The sequence below is a fragment of the Vigna radiata genome, unplaced genomic scaffold, assembly GCF_000741045.1.
Source record: "Vigna radiata var. radiata cultivar VC1973A unplaced genomic scaffold, Vradiata_ver6 scaffold_100, whole genome shotgun sequence".
Taxonomy (NCBI): Eukaryota; Viridiplantae; Streptophyta; class Magnoliopsida; order Fabales; family Fabaceae; genus Vigna; species Vigna radiata.
Genome location: NW_014544133.1, coordinates 967922 through 986842, shown reverse-complemented (window position 1 = coordinate 986842; position 18921 = coordinate 967922). Strand labels below are relative to the sequence as shown.

At 31.3% G+C, this 18921-nt stretch overlaps 2 protein-coding genes across 2 annotated transcripts; one reads left to right on the top strand and one right to left on the bottom strand.

Annotated features, from left to right (window-relative positions):
• Positions 1-2966: 2966 nt before the first annotated feature.
• On the bottom strand, positions 2967-6541 carry LOC106755286 (26S proteasome non-ATPase regulatory subunit 10). The gene is made up of 5 exons (XM_014637400.2): positions 6188-6541; positions 5897-6029; positions 4406-4530; positions 4137-4283; positions 2967-3266 (listed from the first exon to the last, which is right to left on the bottom strand). Exons 1-5 carry the CDS (start codon positions 6371-6373, stop codon positions 3135-3137), a joined length of 723 nt encoding a protein of 240 aa, XP_014492886.1. The 5' UTR covers positions 6374-6541; the 3' UTR covers positions 2967-3134.
• A 10633-nt stretch (positions 6542-17174) lies between these two features.
• On the top strand, positions 17175-18479 carry LOC106755280 (glycine-rich cell wall structural protein 1.0-like). The gene has a single exon (XM_014637395.2). It carries the CDS (start codon positions 17370-17372, stop codon positions 18477-18479), a length of 1110 nt encoding a protein of 369 aa, XP_014492881.1. The 5' UTR covers positions 17175-17369.
• The last annotated feature ends 442 nt before the right edge of the window (positions 18480-18921 follow it).

Genomic DNA, 18921 nt, shown 5'->3' with positions numbered 1-18921 from the left:
CAACTAATTTTAGAAACTAAAATAATTAATAATATATTGACTAACTTACTCTACTTTATAAATTAAAAATGATGAATATCTAAAATAGTTATTATTATAAATAAAAATTATAATTAATTTATCATTATCGGTTAATTACAAGGTTTTTATCTTGATCAATGTCATTGCCACCTTATATCATAAGGTTATTTTCTTCAGACTCTCGGTTCACTATAGGAGATATTTGCGTTGACCAACCTTAACAAAAATTTTGGACCGATCAGTTTTCGTTATTCAAATTTTGAAGTACTTGTTCTTAAACTCTTTAAATTAAAAGAGACATTTGGACTGACGACCTCAACAAAAACTTTGGATCGATCAGTCTTCGATATTTCAACTTTAAAGTACTTGATCTTTAACCCCTTAAAGGAGGTGACATATAACCTAAACAACTACCTCCCTTTCTTAAAGATGAGGGAGACCAACCCTTCTTAATGTTGGGCTATGTACAAAAAATATTGCAAAAAGAGGGGGAGAGTGGGAATGATGCCAAGATCAGTGTACAACACCACAAATGCTTACATGAAATTCCATACATTCGGATGAAGTTGAGTTGGTGCTAGGTCTCCCTCAGCACACCCATTTGAAAGTCGTCGAATGAGAGACAAATGAGAAGGTCTTTGAAAAACACATGTACATGAAGAAAAAGTCTTTAGAGCTACCATCCTTTTCATGGAACACCTTCTTATTCCCTTTGTAAATAATGAGGTTGAAGCTCTAAGCATCTGTAAAGGACTTAATAAAGTCCGCTCGGTAGACCATTGCAGTTGGTTCCTCTTACAGAAGCAAGTGACATACTTTCCGACTTCATAGGATGTGTAATCATAGCCTGTCACGATCAAAAGCGACTGGTCGACCACATCCCCCTGATTGGCCACATCAATTTCTAATGCCACATCAAACGCGACAAAAGTGACTCAAGTGGCCTTGTTGTATTTACATTATTGATTGAGTTTGATTTTCGCTCGATTCATCATAAAATCAAAGAAGAAACCAACAATGATAACGATGATGACAATGTGTCATCATCATACCTTCGATTGCCCCTCTTCACAGACTCCTCATACAATGACAAATCAATAGTCGAAAATACTACCTGAAAGACAAAGAAGAGTTGGACAACCGGTTGACAAAAAAAAAAAGTTGAAGGGAAAGGTGAAAATGACAAGCGAGACCTACCCGTATTTATAGCCAAAAGGCACCTCCCCGTCAACCATTCTCAACCATTGGTTCAAGCCAAATCCAATGACTCACAACATCAAACTCTACGAATTTCAGTTAGGGCAAGGCTCAAAGTGTCACGTATCTTTCCCTCAACGGTAAGATTTCAAAATTTTTAAAATCATTAACTACTCAACCGAATGATGTAAAGGCTAACCAGACGAGTGGCTAAGGCCGAGGTTACTTCAAAAGAGATCTAACGACAAAAGTCTCATCCCATTACAAACACCTTCACCTATCATGACATGCTCGAGCTTGGGGGGACCTATGTACCGTATGACCATCTAGTCAGTCACAGACCAAACAGTCAACTGTTAATGAGACTCCTTCACAAACCATTCTTGTGATTGGATAGCCTAAAAGGCAATTTGAATAGCCAATTGACAAAAATATTAACTCTAATGTTGATTAACTTAAGGTAAAGAGTGATTATCACCAATTGGACCACAGTTACATCGTTGCTAATCAAAAGTTGACTCTAAAATATATAAATATAGGTTTGAAGTAAAAAGGTAGATAATAACATTTATTACAATATTAATATCTAAATTGTCAAATGTTAAATTAACTTTGATATCAGAATATCTTCTACAAATACCTTTTGAACAAACAAACAGATATGAGAAATTTTAAGCAAAGGATAACATTTGAACCCTGGTTACCTAGATATTAGTAGTTGACATTAACTATACCCCCGAACCGCTAGGAGAAATCTAAGAGAAAGTAAAAACACATACAAAACGGAATTTTTAAGAGAAAAAGATTATTGTTGCAGAGGTAAAAGAAAAGCAACGAAGAAGAAAAACTTTGAACCGAAGAAGTTGCACAACAAAAGCAAGAATGATAAAAGAGAAAAATCGAAAAGAGAAAAAAGAAGGTAAAAAGAAAAAGCTAGCTGCCACAAACATTTTATTAAAAGAATTAATATTTTTTTTATTATAACATATTATATTACATGTTTCAATAGTCATAATCTAATAGTTCTTGGTTTTCTAAACTAAGTCTAACTAAATATAAAAGTTCAAAATATGAAAGTGTATAAAATAAAATCTAAAAATATCTAAACAATTTGGTAATTAATTATTTAATTATAATTGATTAAAATTTATGATATCTAAAATTAATACTTTATTTGTAGTCTGGAAGATTTTTATAGTAGTTCCAAGTAATATCATACTTCTTTTTCTATTTACTCATTTTTAGAAATGAAGATTCCAACAGAAAACTCACTTAGCAGTAATAGCACATGTAAAGCCAGGAGAGGGATAAATTATAAAGGAGCAACATCACTGCACCAACATGCATCTACTCACTCATTTTAATAACTTAATGTGACTAGTTCATATGAAATTTTAATAACTTATAATTAATATGACTACTTTATATTAAAAATTATAGTAAATATTTTGCAATAAACTCGATAAATAATATCTTGTTTCATAATTAAATTAACTTTAATATTATAGCCAAATTAAATTATTCGATATTTGATATATAATTTATCGATATTCTACTAATTTTTCCTATTTTTTTTATCTTGGCAAAATCTTACAAGACTAATAGGAAATCTGACGAGATGTGCCTCACTTTGAATGCGAGGTAGAGACACGACAAGTTCACAACATTTTCTATAAACTAAAACTTGCTTATATAGAAGTTAAAATTTTGATTTTGAAGAAACTAATGAATAATTTCCTTAAAATTAGTTATATATAAACTAGTTTTATTCTATAAAGGAACATCTTTACCTTATAAATACATAGGGAATGGTCTGAATTTTTGCAGAAAACCACTACTAATGAATCGCAATAATATAACTTCCACAATTCTGCTCTTTTATACTGATAAAATTTTCTCATTTTCTTACAGATGTATTACTCCAACATGGCCTTGGCAGCATCAATTAATATAGGTCTTAATTCATCTGTAGCACGACCAAGTACTGTGTACCCTTCCTTATCCTCCACATCCACATCTGCTCCATGTCTTATCAGAAGGAGAGCTACCTGTAAAACATACACATCAAAAAGGTTTATGCCCCAAGAGTTAATGTATAATGCTCAATAATTATAGGACTCCAATAACAAAACTGTCATCAAAACATTCCTCATCATTCATGAAATGTACTCCATATAACAAGTTACTAGATAGTTTTGTCAAACATAGCCAACATCTCTAACAACTACTGGCCAGAATTTCCTTTTCAAATGCCAAAAGAAAAGCAGCAGTTTATTAGAGTCTTGACTAGAAAATGTTTGGGTATCAACCTTCATTCTTAATTGCTGGACTTACATAGAACCAGTAAACCAATTAATAGTGGAATAGAAAATTATATGCCATTGCAACTAACCAACTTTTATATTTAATATTACATAAAAATAAGATGCAAAATGTAAGAATCAAATATGTATGAACCCTTTTGTTTTTAATATAAGAACCAAAAATTATTTATTTTATGAGAATTCCCCTCTATGCAGAATGCATGCATTCATTTATACTTAGAAGACCAAACCCTTCCCACTATTTTTAAGATTAAAAAAAAAAAGGTAGTGACTAGTGAGACAGCATGACAGAATAAGAAACCATGAGGAACTAGCAAAGTACAGTTAGTATTACACAGCTCAAGCCTGGCGTTAAATGCTTCAATGTTGTTGACCAGGCACTACAAGCAAGGCCCAAACATAATTTTAATTTGAAATGAGTGGGGAGAGGTATTTGTTAAGAGTGCACCAAATAAAGAGAAAAGACTTCACGATTCAGTTATGATTTTTGAACAATCAACATATTTCTGAGTAAAATTGTTCAGATGGTTCAAAGTGTACTTTTGCTATTGCAGAGTACACACGTCTGCATGCTCACATATAAAATAAGCATACCTCTTTGTTATGGCAAATCACAGCATTCATCAGAGGAGTTTGACCAATTCTATCCGTAATGTCAACCTCTGCTCCTTCTTCAATCAAAAGTTCACACACATCAGATTTACCAGTGCTGGCTGCTCGGTGCAATGGAGTGCTACCAATCTGATTAAGTACAAGACATACACTAAATTAGTATACATGTTATCTTTAACAATGCGATTATGAAGAAAAGGGATACAGTGAAACTAATGTTACAAACCCATCAAATGTTTCCAGGCTACAACCTTATCCTTCATATTAATCTTGGCATCATGGGAGATGAGGATTTCAGCAATCTTCATCCAACCTTTGCTGGCTGCATAGTGTAAAGCAGAGCGACCCCCATGATTTTTCATATTAACATCAGCTCCTACCAAACACGAGGAACAAGAACATTTTTGAGATGATTGATGAATCTTTAGCAAAAGAAGTTTTAGTCTGGAAAGGTATAGGTTATCACACAGGAGCTACATTTTATCAATAGACTCGTGATTCTTCAAGAGCAATTCCACAATTTACAAAATACATGTAGCGCACATTTTTGAGATGATTGATGAATCTTTAGCAAAAGAAGTTTTAGTCTGGTAAGGTATAGGTTATCACACAGGAGCTACATTTTATCAATAGACTTGTGATTGTTCAAGAGCAATTCCACAATTTACAAAATACATGCAGCTCACAATAGTAGCTTACATATTCAATCAACGATATAGAAAATGAAAATTAATAGAAATCCAAAATTGACAATTGAAAGCACCCAACAAACTGTTACCACCATTTTCATCACAAACTACATAAATATAAAAGCTTCCCACTAATCCGCAATCTGAACAGAGCAAAAAGATGGGCACAATGTGCAGTAAAAGGCTGGAACACAATGAACATGGAGAAAGATGCACATCAAATCCTCAACTCTATTATAGAATACTAAGAAATTGAAATCAAACATCAGAGAAACCACATAGAGAAGATGACTATTAATAAGCAACTATAACCAAATAATAGTACCAGCTCCAAGGGTTTTAAATCGTGGCTACCCTCACAATTATGGTTTCATCACAATCCTTGATAATGTGGTAGACTACTGACCAATGCAGCTGAACTTATGATTGTAATGCCTTCACAGAACCCCAAAAAATCTTGCATCTATAGGTCACAGTCACCGGAACTTTTTTCCTAAAACCATTGTACAACATCTTTCCTAATATCAAGTCTCACAATAAAGTTGCATTCAAATCTCTTAGGAAGTTAACTCAACTTTTAACACTACAAAACTGGCTTAGTAAGACTAGCTTTGTACTCATCTATATATTATTATTTGGCCATATTATGGAAGTTGTGGCCATATCTATAAAAGACGTGAGATTTCTAACACTCCCCTAATGATTAGACATGTGAATAGAGGAATGCCAAATAACAGATAACACAATAAACACAACAAACCTTTCACTAGGATGAAATTTAAACCTAATTCATTCTTACAAAACTTACTTAATAAGATGAGAATTTCAACCATATATGTATTATTATTTGGCCATATCTATATATCATGTGAGATCTCCAACAAAGTCAATCATCATTCTTAGCAAACAGAAACTAACAACTTATCCACCCAGATTACACTTCAATTCTGAAGGGGGAAAACGGTACTGATTGAGATCAAGAATAAATAATAATGATAATTAAGTAAAAAGCGATGTGTAGAGTTAACTTTAGAAAAAGAGCATTCTTTTGACCTTTGCTCAATAGAGTATCTACTATCTCCAAATTCCCAATGCTGGCGGCGGAGTGAAGTGGTGCCCAACCTTCCTCATCGGAGCTATTCACCACACAAGCAGACCCATCACAAGATAACAGTGTCTTCACCACCTAAACAAATTCATTCCAAGAAACAACAATAAAAACAACGATTCCAGCAACCAAAAAACCCTAATTTCAAAGTGTGGTAGCAAATGCACAACGAATGCACATTTATAACAATTGAAGGAAAAACAAAGAGACCCTTTTGAAAAGGAGCAAAAGGGTACCTGGGAGTGGCCGAAAGAGGCGGCAACGTGGAGAAGGGAGCGAGCATCTTCGTTTCTGAGAGAGAGCGCTTTGGAGAGAGTTTCAGCGGAGAGAGCTTGGAACGTTGCAGTATCACCTTCTTCAGCTGCTTTGAACAAGTCCTTCTCTTTCAAGTATTGTTGCTTCTTCTCGCTGTCCACTTCCATCTCTATCGTTTTCTTCTCTCACTGATTTTTCACGTTTCTCAGGTAGCCACTGCAATACAATGTCAAAATTCTAAAGCATTTGGGATTTTTTTTTTTTTTTTCGGAGAGTAAAGTTCGGAAAGACAATAACGGAAGATTTCCTCGAATCTAAGTAGCATACACACAACGAGAAAAAAAAAAGGTAAATCACAAACTGAATCAATAGATAGAGATATACACACACACAATAAGGAAAATTATAAAAGATATTAATTTACATATTATGAATTATATTTTATTTTAAGGAGTGAGTCTTAAAATCTTCTTGTTTTAATTAATATTTTAATTAATTATTGATATTTGTAAATTCTTTTTAATACTTTAAATTATTAAATAAAACATCATATATTTTAATAATAATGAGGAGATAGATAGAAAATATACAAAATATTATCATAATTATTCATAGTAAATAACTATATCAATAAAGGCTATAGATAACTAATAAGTCTTTTTAAAGTGGAAGCTATTTTACTAACTTATAATTAAAATCTATTAGCATCACTCAACAACATTATTTATCTTCATCATCGGCAAGTTAACACATATCTCATCATTTACTCACATCAATAGGTGATTATTGTAAAAGAGAAAACAAAACATATATAGAAAAGAAGGCGGGATAAGCTAGTATTAAAAAAGAATTATCATAAACAACTTAACATATTTCATATTGGTTTAACCTTTATAACATTCTATCAATCATATAAACATATAAACAATTTACTCTAGATTCAATATCCAAATACATGCTTTGACATAGACTTCAATGAAGTGTATACTTGTAGTAATTACTCTATAGAGATATAAACAAGAGTATTTCAACATACTACTCATGGGGTTAATCTTTCACTCCTAGGATTCAAAAGTCTAGTGGAAAGACTTCTTGTCATTATCTTCCTCACCCCATTCCTTTCAAAATAAATTGAATGATTGATAGAATATCAAGATATCTCCTTTCTGAAATCTGTCTGTCAAGCATTCACTAGCATTGTCTTAAATTATAGAACCTCTCCCTGAGGTTCTTCTCACATGCTTATATCATGTATACTCATAACCATAGGAGAACACTAGAAGGGAGAGGGTGAATAATGTTTTCCAAGCTTTTGGCAAATGGTGTCTGATGAGTGTTAGAGAGATTAACAAATAAAAATATTCTCAAATGATAATGCTTCACAAGGCTTTTTGAAGGTTTTAACAAAGGATGAATTATGGAATATAACTTTTCAAGTCTTTGTACAAAGTAGCTTCTAGTAACATGTAAAACATATGTGTATATCTTTAAAGACTGTGAGATGTTAGACGCTAGTTTTTGAGATAAAAGCAAATGAAAAACTTTTCAATAGTAAAGTAATAAACTATGAACTTTATACTAGTTCACTCAATCCTAAGCTATATCCAATTCTCTCTTAAAAACTCTTAAGATGTTCTACTAATCTTTTTCGAAATTATACGACTTTTGCTTTTCTAGGATCTCACTGAGTATTCACACCACTTCTTATAGTGAGTATTAGTACCACTCCTATAGGTTAGAAAAAGATGATATTAAAAAACTTAAATATGTTTTTTATCTTTTAAGTAAAAATTAAAATTAGTATTTCTTCCAAACTTTAACACAATTTAATTTTTCATCTTTAGAAATCCGTCTATTTAGTCCTTTTAATAATATTTTGTTAAGTTTATTTAACCTTTCAAACACTTTTTATGATGACATTGAAATGGTATAAATATGTTAAACGATGTAAATATTTCAAATACTATCATAAAACATGTTTTGAAATGTGAAATAAATTTAACAAAATTTAGTTAAAAAATTTAAATTAATATATTTATAAAGTTTGGAACTAAATTGATTAAAAGTTTTGAAAAAATAATTAATTCTAATTTTTTATTAAAAATTAAAGGTTTAATTGCTTATCTTGTCCCTACTTTCATTGTTGTGTGTCAACTTAGTATTCATTTTTAAAAATGTGTCAACTTGGTCCTCACGTTGTATAATGTACATCAATTAAGTCCATTCCTTTAATTTTGCAGACACAAAGTTAATTTTGTGGTGATTGATAACAAAGTATGCATTAAAAACAAAAATATTCTTTTTTTCTCTTAAGAGAGAGAAGAAAATGCATATTATGTTGCCACATCACTGTATAGTTAATTCCTTTTATGCAAAGTTAACTCAATAGACTTAATTGATACACACTACGTGGGGACGAAGTTAATGAAAACTAAATTGACACACATAAATGAAAGGAAGGACTGACTAAGCAATTAAATCTAAAAAATTCAATATACATTGTACAATTTTTGTTATGAGGAGTTAGATACATTCTTAATTACATGTAGTTTTTTATTTTATTTTAAGATTCAATTTCATCTCATTAACTAAAAATGCGTTTTTTCTAATCAGTATCTTGTATCACACGATTACTAACACCATTAAGATTTACGAGCTTAACAACATATTGGATGAATCTTTTTATGATAATTTTTTTAAAAGAATAAAATAGTTTTTCTATAAATTAAAATTAGTTTATAGACCATTTAAAAAAAATTAATTTTTTTGAGACACTATTTTAAATGAAAACGAATTTGATTTTTTTTTTCTGTTAAGTGTTAATAAAAAAATTCATCTAAAATTTTAATTTGAATTTTAATACTTTTTCTATTAAGTGTAATATGTTATTATTATTATTTGCTTTCCATAGTCCATTTTGTGGGGAATTAGTCTTTTTGTTAGATCCAATCTACATGTATCAATACACTATTTTAATTAAGTACAAAAATTTCGTGAGAACAAGTATCTCAATAAAAAAAAAGACAACCTTCTAAAATTCTAATACGTGGTCGGTCTCCTTCTATACACAAATAGACTAGATTTATAGCATCTTTGGATAAACATTAAAAGGAGGATTTAACTTAAACTAAAAGCAATACACATTTTGGTTAACATGTTGGTATTTTTTTTTTTCCTTTTGTGATACCAAAAATGATTTTTGACACACCTAAATTTTTTACATTTATTTAATATTATTTTTAATTACTTTTACTTTTATAAAAGTTTACTTTTTATAACCATTTTATCTTTATATTCTGTATTAAATGAAGGTAAAAATGTCTCATGATATCATTATTTTTGTGATACAAAATATTTCTTTACTCAATTAATATCACACAAATGGTTGGTTAATATTGAATTAAAAATGAATGATAGAAATACTATCTCAATCCTATTATTCATATCTTATTTAAATTATATTATTTTGAGATGAAACATTGATCAATACACCATAAAAAAAAAAAAACCATCTTGAATTTTATGCTTTCTTTGTACTTGAAATACCTTCCACCAACATTGCCACATCAATTATTAAGCACTTAAGCTTTAGAATTGAGACAACTTATTTTTTTCTTTTTCAAGAGAAGAACTTCTTGAAAATTGCTTACATCTGTATTTTAACTTTTCATTGTCCTTAATTTTCCTGCACCAAAATAAACACAAAAATAGACAGAACCTCCAATTTATACCATAGTTAAACACAATTAGTACCATCAACTTAAAGAAAAAAAAGAAGTAAAAGAAGACATGGTGAGTCTTATCTTGCCAATGGAATCTTCTACATTTTGCGTTCCTAAAACTGATGCATATAAGAATTCACACAATAAGGCCATTTTCTCTTCAAAAACTCTGCAAACAGCTGCAACCACAAGCACTTGTATACCACAATGATATCATTTTTACACTGTATTTTCTATATTTTTCCCCTACAACTCCCTTTGATTGAAAAGAACATAATCCACTTTTTTTCTCCAATAAAAGAGAGCTGTAGAGGAAAAACATACAAAATGAAATGCAAAAATAACAACATCGATATCTATACCATACAAAAAGGCAACCTCAGCAACATTCTCCGAAATCTGAAAACATGAAACAGGTTGTAAAAGATGAGAAACTTAGGAAGAAGGATTCACCTTTTGGTGAATGTCAACAGGTTGGCTCAAAGGGGTGACCTGAGAACACAAAGTAAATTCACCAAAATACCAACAAATGATGATATGAATTGCAAACCAGCTTTGTGTTCTCAGATTCACTCCTCTGAGATAAACCTTATGACTTGACTGAAACATTTTGATGATGAGAAAAACAACAGATTCACTTTCTTGGACCAGGAGCTTTCTTTATATATAAACATCATCAAGGCCTCACTATGTTGTCATTCACAAAACATCATCTGTTTTCTAAGTTTGGCAAAGCCTTTTATGAGTTTAACTTTTTGTTATGTTTGTGTGGAGATTTTTCTGCATTCTGCTAATTAAATAACATAAAGTATTGCTGCTAAAACTGTTTAATGCTAAAGTTAATATACTTTACATATAATAATATAATTAGTTATGAAATGATGGTAATGAGCTAAATTTGTTGTTTTGTATGAATATGTTTTTGAGGGGATTCATAATGGATGATATCGCTGACATGGTCTCACATTATGTTGTCATTGTATCAACAGCATGAGAGAGATGTCAACACTTTTGACAGTTTGTGACGTAGCTTACGTTTGGAAACAAACACAAACACTGAAGATGTTGTCATTCTGACATTTAGAAATTTTAGATCTCATGGTTGGTAAAGGATTGTGACTTTTGAGAAAGTAATTTTAGTATGAAAAATATAGTAGATTTTATCCATAATTTTGGAAGATATTTATGATTCATATTTTGTGGTTAAGATTTTAATGTCGTTAATATTTTAACGATTTGTTATAGGACTTTGAGTATTTGAATATGAAAAATTATGAGTTTGTAATATTTAAGAAAATTTGACCTTTAAAAAAAAATCCAAACTAATATTAGTTAATAAAAGACTATAATAAGGTTTAATTTAAATATTGAAATGTAAAACCAATTTTTTTATTTTTTTTAGGTAATTAATTTTAATTTCGTGTCCAAATCTGCATTAATATAATTCATTCCCATAAAAAGTTCAAAGTTATAACTTTTCATTATAAGATAATATTAAGATTTAATTAGTCATTTAGTTTCTGTTTTTTTTTTTTTTAAATATTAAGTTGGTCCTTCAGTTGTTTAAGTTTCAATTTAGTTATAATGCGTAAGAATCAATTGGTTTTAATTTATGAAAATTTGATGCAATTTGATATTTTTGTAAAATTACTTGAAATGATCAATGATTTCTCATCAACATTCATATTAGGATTATTGTAATTATATAAATAAAACAAATCATCCTTATTATCAGCTTAAGTTTGATGAAATATTTTTAATCAATTTAATGAAAATAACTTATTAGAAATGATTATGCGTTATAAAATTGTGCTAGATTATCCTACTTTGTTGATTATCATTTTTATATGCTATAATTAGTGTTACACGAAAGGAGAGAATGATACAAATAAGAATGATCAACACTATGGACTAAAAGCTATAAAAACACATGAATGTTTGTAAACATTTATATGTATTTTAATCTGAGTTAATATTCTATATTAAAAGAAATAATTCATAAAAAATTCTAAATACAATATATATATATATATATATATATATATATATATATATATATATATATAAGTAATAATAGAAATTTACTCTTTTAGTGTATGTAAATGTTTTTCAATTTTATTTTTAAATAATTAATCTTTTAACTTCAAATAACTATTCATAACAAACAAATATATCTATACAATAAAATAATTCAAAGAATAAAAAAAATAAACAAATTTATTTTATTATAATATCCTAATCTAGTTAAGAAAGAATAACCAAATCAAAACCTAAAGGCTTTAACATTCCATATAAAATAAAAATAGAAGAGAATAGAGGGACAAGTGAAAGATGGTGGAGAAGACAAAAATTTTCTTTAACGTGTTTATCTAAGTTTCTTTATATATAAATTGAATTGAGTTTTGTATGGTTTTTTTATGTAATCTTTTTTTATAATCTAATCTCTTTCATTACTTTATAAATCCAATTTTTCAAGATATATTTGGTTGTTATGGTCATTTAAAAATATTTAAGATTTTTTTATATTAAAAAATATTTGACAAATATCATTTGTTGATATTTATTAATATAGTTAAATAAGATAATTACTTAAAAATATCAATTAAAAAATCTAAAGATATATTTGCCTCAAATTATCTTATATCATAAAGAATTACCAATAAATTTCTAAAAAAGGATAGAGAAAACAAGGTCCAATTTTGGTTGATTGTTTCCTCTTCTTGGTTTAACCAAACTTCTTCACTTTTTAATGTTTTTCTTTATTTTTTTCATGCTATGCTTGGATTGGCTTTTTATGATTTTGATAATTTTATATTCTTGGATTTATCTTTAAGGTGTGATGAATCTTTAATCAATTTATTTTCACACCTCCATGAATTTAACTTAATTGTAGTTGTACTAAAACACTTCAAAATATCTAAAGAAGAACTAAAAAACCATCTTTAACATGTTTTTGTATCTCATGCTCAATAAACCCAATAATAACAAATCCTACTTAAAACAATCTTTCAAAACACATAACCAATTAAGAATATAATATTAAAGGTTAATTGAGGGCATAAATATACACTCATTAATATGATCATGGGTCGGATTAGAATGTTGGTTAAGGGATATGATTTGATTTTTATATTGTTAGGTTGTGAATTGTGATTGTAAGGTTGATTGTTTGTATGTTAGCTCGCTCTTATTTATTTGTGTGTGATTGCGATTTTCATATTTTTATACAGAAACAAATGATAAAGAAAATATAGATGGATATACACAACAATTAGGAGACGTATTATGGTTTCAGTGGAAAGAGTTTTATTTTGGAACAATCTTTTAGTCTTAAGTTTTTCCTTTTTAATAAAGTCTACGTTTGTAAAAGAAACTTTTTTTTTGAGATTTCAAATAAGAGAGAAATAATTTTTTATTTTAATTATGTAACTTGTGTTAACTATAAATTTTAGTAAGTAAAAAATTGGGATGTTACATTTACCATATATTTGTTCTAAAATTATAAAACCTATTTTATATTATTCTATTTTAGTTATTTTATGGATAAAAAGAAGTTGTCATATGTATACATAACTTATTGTAGGGAGCTTCAATACACACATAAGTTTCCACACTGGTAAGATATTGTCCGCTTTGGGTCAAGTCGTTACGGATTTGCTTTTGGTACCACTACAAAAGGCTTCTTATCAATGGAGGTATCTTATGTGTATATAAACCCATGTCTATCTCTTATTTTATTCGATGTGAGACTTTTTTTTACCCAACATCCTCCCCTCAAACAAAGGATTATGGTTCTCCACCTCCCCTACAACGGAAGTCTTTTCTTATGAGGGTCGTACTCGTCTAAGCCCAATCTCTAGACCTGAACCATGGGCTTTGATATCAGTTGTAGGGAGGTTCAACACACACATAAGTTTCCACACTAGTAAGATATTGTCCGCTTTGTACCAAGCCTTCGCGGATTTGCTTTTGGTACCACTCCAAAAGGTCTCTTACCAATGGAGATATCTTATGTGTATATAAACTCATGTCCATCTCTTATTTTATTTGATGTGGGACTTTGTTTGTAGCCAACACTTATAGACCATCTTAAATAATACTATTCCTCCTTTGAGCAAGGTGGGATGATATCTGAAAAAGATAAAATTAGACACGCACATGTGTGGGATGATGTCTGAAAAAGATAAAATTAAACACGCGCCCACACATACACACACATACTCACAGACACACACACAAACACATATAGATATAGAGACACACAAACAAACACACAGACAGACACAAACACACTGATAAAGGTTGATTTAACGTGTTTGTGTGTGTATATTTTGTGAACAAATCAATTCCTTCATAGCTTTTACCTTGTTTTATCCTCACGTTTAATGTGTTTTCTAGTTTTCTTGTGTTTTATTTGCTTGTTTTTACATCTAATCTCTTTGTTTGATAGTGTGAAATAAATGAATAGGAAACAATTCTAGTAGAAGAAAGCAAGCAAGAACTCGAGGGAACATGTTTTGGGACAATAAAAGATCAATTTGAAGCAAATACCCATGTTGGACGCCTTTGAAATTGCACAAGAGCCTAAATTTTAGAATGCTGTCAAAATTGTCAAGCCTGGCCCCTCAAAAGGGGGTTGGGGCGCCACAGAAGGGGGCTGGGCGCCCTTTTACGCTGTTCCACTAAAAAATGTGGCGCCCGGGCGCCCTAGAAGGGGGTTGGGCGCCCTTTTTTGTTGTTTCACCCAAAACTTGGCGCCTGGGCGCCCTAGAAGGAGGTTGGGCGCCCTTTTTCGCTAATGTGTCAAAGTGGGTTATTTAAACATGTGTCTCGCGATTTTTGGGGATTATTCTCCTCCTACACTTCATTCTTCACCTAGAGAGATTGGGAGAGGCCCTTGGAGGCTATTTGGGGTGTTGGGAAGCTCTCTCACTCCTCCTTGGGTCTTCAAGCTTCATTAATGGTGATTTTGCCCCTTTTGGGTTAAGGAAGAAGATGGGTCACAAATTGGAGATGGAGATGCGAAGGGGAGACACAAATGGAGCATGGAGCAACTGCATAGAACCTTCGGAAAGGCTTTGCATCTTCTCTTTGTTTCCAATTTCTTCCCTATCTCTTCAATTTTGTGAACCCTAAGTTCTCCACCATTGAGAGTTTTTCCTATTTGTTGAGATTAGATGTAATAAACTGAATCTTGTGTATTTTGTGATGTTAATGCATATGCTTTTCCATTTCAATGTTAGTATTTGATTTTATGCTTAATGCTTGCTTTGGATTAATCACCCATGCATGAATTATGGTTCTTGATGTATTGGAAAATATGACTTGAACTTAGAAATGAAATTGAACACTTAATTGATGGAATTGAGTTGTTTGTAAATGCATGAGAATGAAGTGGATGAACTCTAGTCTTGANAAATTGTAAATACACTATGTTAAATTTCTTGCACACCAACAGTTTGATAAAATACCAAAAAGAGTTTCTTGTGTTGTTTTGTGCACTTTGATGTTTAATTGAGTTATAAAAGGAAGAGTTGTCATGTGTTGCACAAGTCCCTTGGGAGAGAACGATATTTATCACTTGCTACGCTGCGACCGGTGCACTTGCCGTTGGTTTTGTAGCCAACACACACACAAACACATAGATACACACACATAATGTTCTTGCAATACTAAAAGCACACTGCAAAGACTCCATAAGAAGCTTATTTTATCTTCACTCTTGAACCTCCTAGCTGATATGTCTCTAAATTTAGTTCTCTTCCTAAGTTGAAAGAGAGTGTACCTATAAAAGACATTTCAACGCTTAAGTTATGTTATCTTGCAATGCTAAAAGCACATTGCAAAGACTCCATAAGAAGCTTATTTTATCTTCACTCTTTAACCTCCTAGCTGATATGTCTCTAAATCTAATTAGACACGCGCGTGCGCACATACACACACATAGAAACATAGACACACATAAACACACAAACACACAAGGACATACATACACACATACGCACACAAACATACACACATAGACATACAGACACACATACACACAAAGATACACACGTACACACATAAGCATACATACACATAGACACACACACACATAAAGACACACATACACACACTCACACGCACACACACACGCACGCACACCCCCGCACACACACACATAATGTTCTTGCAATACTGAAAGCACATTGCAAAGATTCCATAAGAAGCTTATTTTATCTTCACTCTTCAACCTCCTAGCTGATATGTCTTTGAATCTAGTTCTTGTCCTAAGTTGAAAGGGAGTGTACCTATAAAAGACATTTCAACTCTTAAGTTATTTTATCTCATAAATAGTACTAGGTTTATGACCTTCACCTGGATAGGTCTTGGTCATACTTACCATAACTAAGCTAGTTAATGATGTTCATAGAATACTTTAACTCTTAATCTCTTTTTTGTTGTAATGGAATGAGGTTGATATGATCTCAATCATTACAAAACGAGATTATATTATACAAGTATGAATAATTGTTTAAGATAATTCAAAGTATGTTGGATCGAGATCACCTTAATCAAATAGGTAAGATATTACATTAAGTATGAGATTTCAACTTCATATATATATATATATATATATATATATATATTATTGGAAAACAAATTTATACCAAATTTCAAAAATAAATTTATTTGAATTATATATTTTTTTTATTTCTATTCTCAAACCAGGATCCTATGTATATTTGATGTCCAATTAGATGTATTTTAAAAACAAAAGTATAACCAAATCACACCACGAGTGTTAACAAAATTATTATTTTTTATTAAACAGTTGTATATGTATCGATTTTAATTGGAAGAGCTAATCAAGTGACTAATCATAATTTCAATTCTTATTTAAAAATGTACTTCATTTAAAAGATTTCTATTCAATCTTCTAGGTTTTATAATTTTTTGAAAGAAAAATCCTTATAAAGTAGTGATGGATCAAAATATATTATATCCCTGACTTATAAAATAACATGTAAAGGCACACCTGTATGCACGTGATGCCATTAATTAAAAAATTGGCAGAAAATTTACAGTATTTTCTATTTTACAAGAATCAAAATTAAGAAAATAAATTTAAACACACATAGTATATTTATTTATTTATTTATTAACTTTATACTATTTTAAAATATGTTTTTATATTTAGTCATTTTCTTTGGCACTTTTTATTTAAGAAATTTTGAATAGAAAAATGTAGAAAGATCGAAGAATACGTTAAGAACATAGAAAAGGTCAAAAGTTCCGATGGAGAAGGAGAAACGCACATGATCCAACTCCATCACCTCAACCATAGCTACTGTGAGATCTTTCCATTCCCTTTCTCTTACAAATACCCATCTTTCAATTCATACAATCTAACCAATACAAATCACAAAGTCAATAAACATTATTCATTCTTGCAACAATGGATTCCAGTCGCAACTCCTCTTCTAGCGGTCAAGATCAACAACATTCTCCCATGGACATGTTATCTTCTGCAAAGAATGCAACACAATCTGCTATTTCAAATGCTGCTGGTAGCATTGCAAATGCAGTCGGTGACAAGGTTGATGATTTTCTCCACCTTAATGACTCAACTACTAAATGGAACAACACCTCCACCACCACCCATTCTAGTAGCAAGCATGACAGTGATAACCGCACTAGCAGTGGTTATGGGAAAAGTGGTAGATCAGAAAGTGAATATGGAGGAAGTGGACGTTCGAGTAGCCATGACTATAAGTCTGGTAGTGCGTATGATGATGCAGGTCGTTCTGGTGGAGATCGTTCTGGTGTAGGTTATGGTGGTGATGGTCATTCCAGTAGTGGATACGGCGGGGACGGAATTTCCAGTGGGGGAGGTCGTTCGAACAGCGGTTATGGTGGTGATAGAATTTCCAGTGGTGGAGGTCGTTCTAACAGTGGCTATGGTGATGGAATTTCTAGTGGTGGAGGTCGTTCAAGCAGTGGTTATGGAGGCGATGGAATTTCTAGTGGTGGAGGCCGTTCTAACAGTGGCTATGGTGATGGAATTTCTAGTGGTGGAGGTCGTTCTAACAGTGGCTATGGTGATGGAATTTCTAGTGATGGAGGTCGTTCAAGCAGTGGTTATGGAGGCGATGGAATTTCTAGTGGTGGAGGCCGTTCAGGCAGTGGTTATGATGGTCGTTCTGGAAGTGGGTATGGTGGTGATGGAATTTCTAGTGGGGGAAATCGTACTAGTGGTGGTTATGGTGGTGATGGATTTTCTAGTGGTGGAGGTCGTCCAAGCAGTGGTTATGGTGGAGGCCATTCTGGTAGTGGTTATGAGGGTCATGGTCACTCTAGTGGTGGCTATGGTGATGGATATGGAGGTGATGGAGGTCGTTCTGGTAGTGGATATGGTGAGAAAGGTCGTTCTGGTAGTGGTTATGGTGGAAGATATGGAGGTGATGATGACAATCATTCCGGTGGGAGATCTAGGAATGAGAGTCATGGAAGTGGTGGATATGATAATGATAGTCATTCAAGAAGTGGATATACTTATACAAATTAAATAATTGGGATGACTCTAGTAATGTCAAAAAGCTAGAGATAACAAACTATACTTCTAAACTTATTTTTTTTTTTGGTAAAAATAAGGTTTGCAAACTAAACTTATATTTATGTATAAATATTGAAAACATATAAATATTTTTTGAGTTTTTAATTGATTAATTATTATCTTTAATAAAATAAAGTAGGTTTAATACTTATTATGGTCCCTCTTTTGGGAGGGTTTGTTCAAAGTGTTCCTCCCTTTTTTAAAAAGTTCACTTAAGTCCTAGCTTTTGCAAAAGCTGTGCAAATAGGTCCTTTTTGGTAACGGCGTTAAAAAACTAACGACAGAGTTGCTTGCATGGCCAAAATTAAATGACATGTCCAATTAGTCCAGTTAGGTGACAAACTCAGCCAATAAGAGACTGCCACGTGGCAATCCCCTTTCCACTCAAGAAAAA

Bases quoted from the DNA above. Each gene is read 5' to 3' on its own strand.
- LOC106755286 (XM_014637400.2), bottom strand. From the start codon at position 6,373: ATGGAAGTGGACAGCGAGAAGAAGCAACAATACTTGAAAGAGAAGGAC. The intron at 4,284-4,405 runs GTTGTAGCCTGG...GTACTTAATCAG, and splicing joins AGATTAATATGAAGGATAAG to ATTGGTAGCACTCCATTGCA. The intron at 3,267-4,136 runs GTATGCTTATTT...TATGTTTTACAG, and splicing joins TGATTTGCCATAACAAAGAG to GTAGCTCTCCTTCTGATAAG.
- LOC106755280 (XM_014637395.2), top strand. From the start codon at position 17,370: ATGGATTCCAGTCGCAACTCCTCTTCTAGCGGTCAAGATCAACAACAT.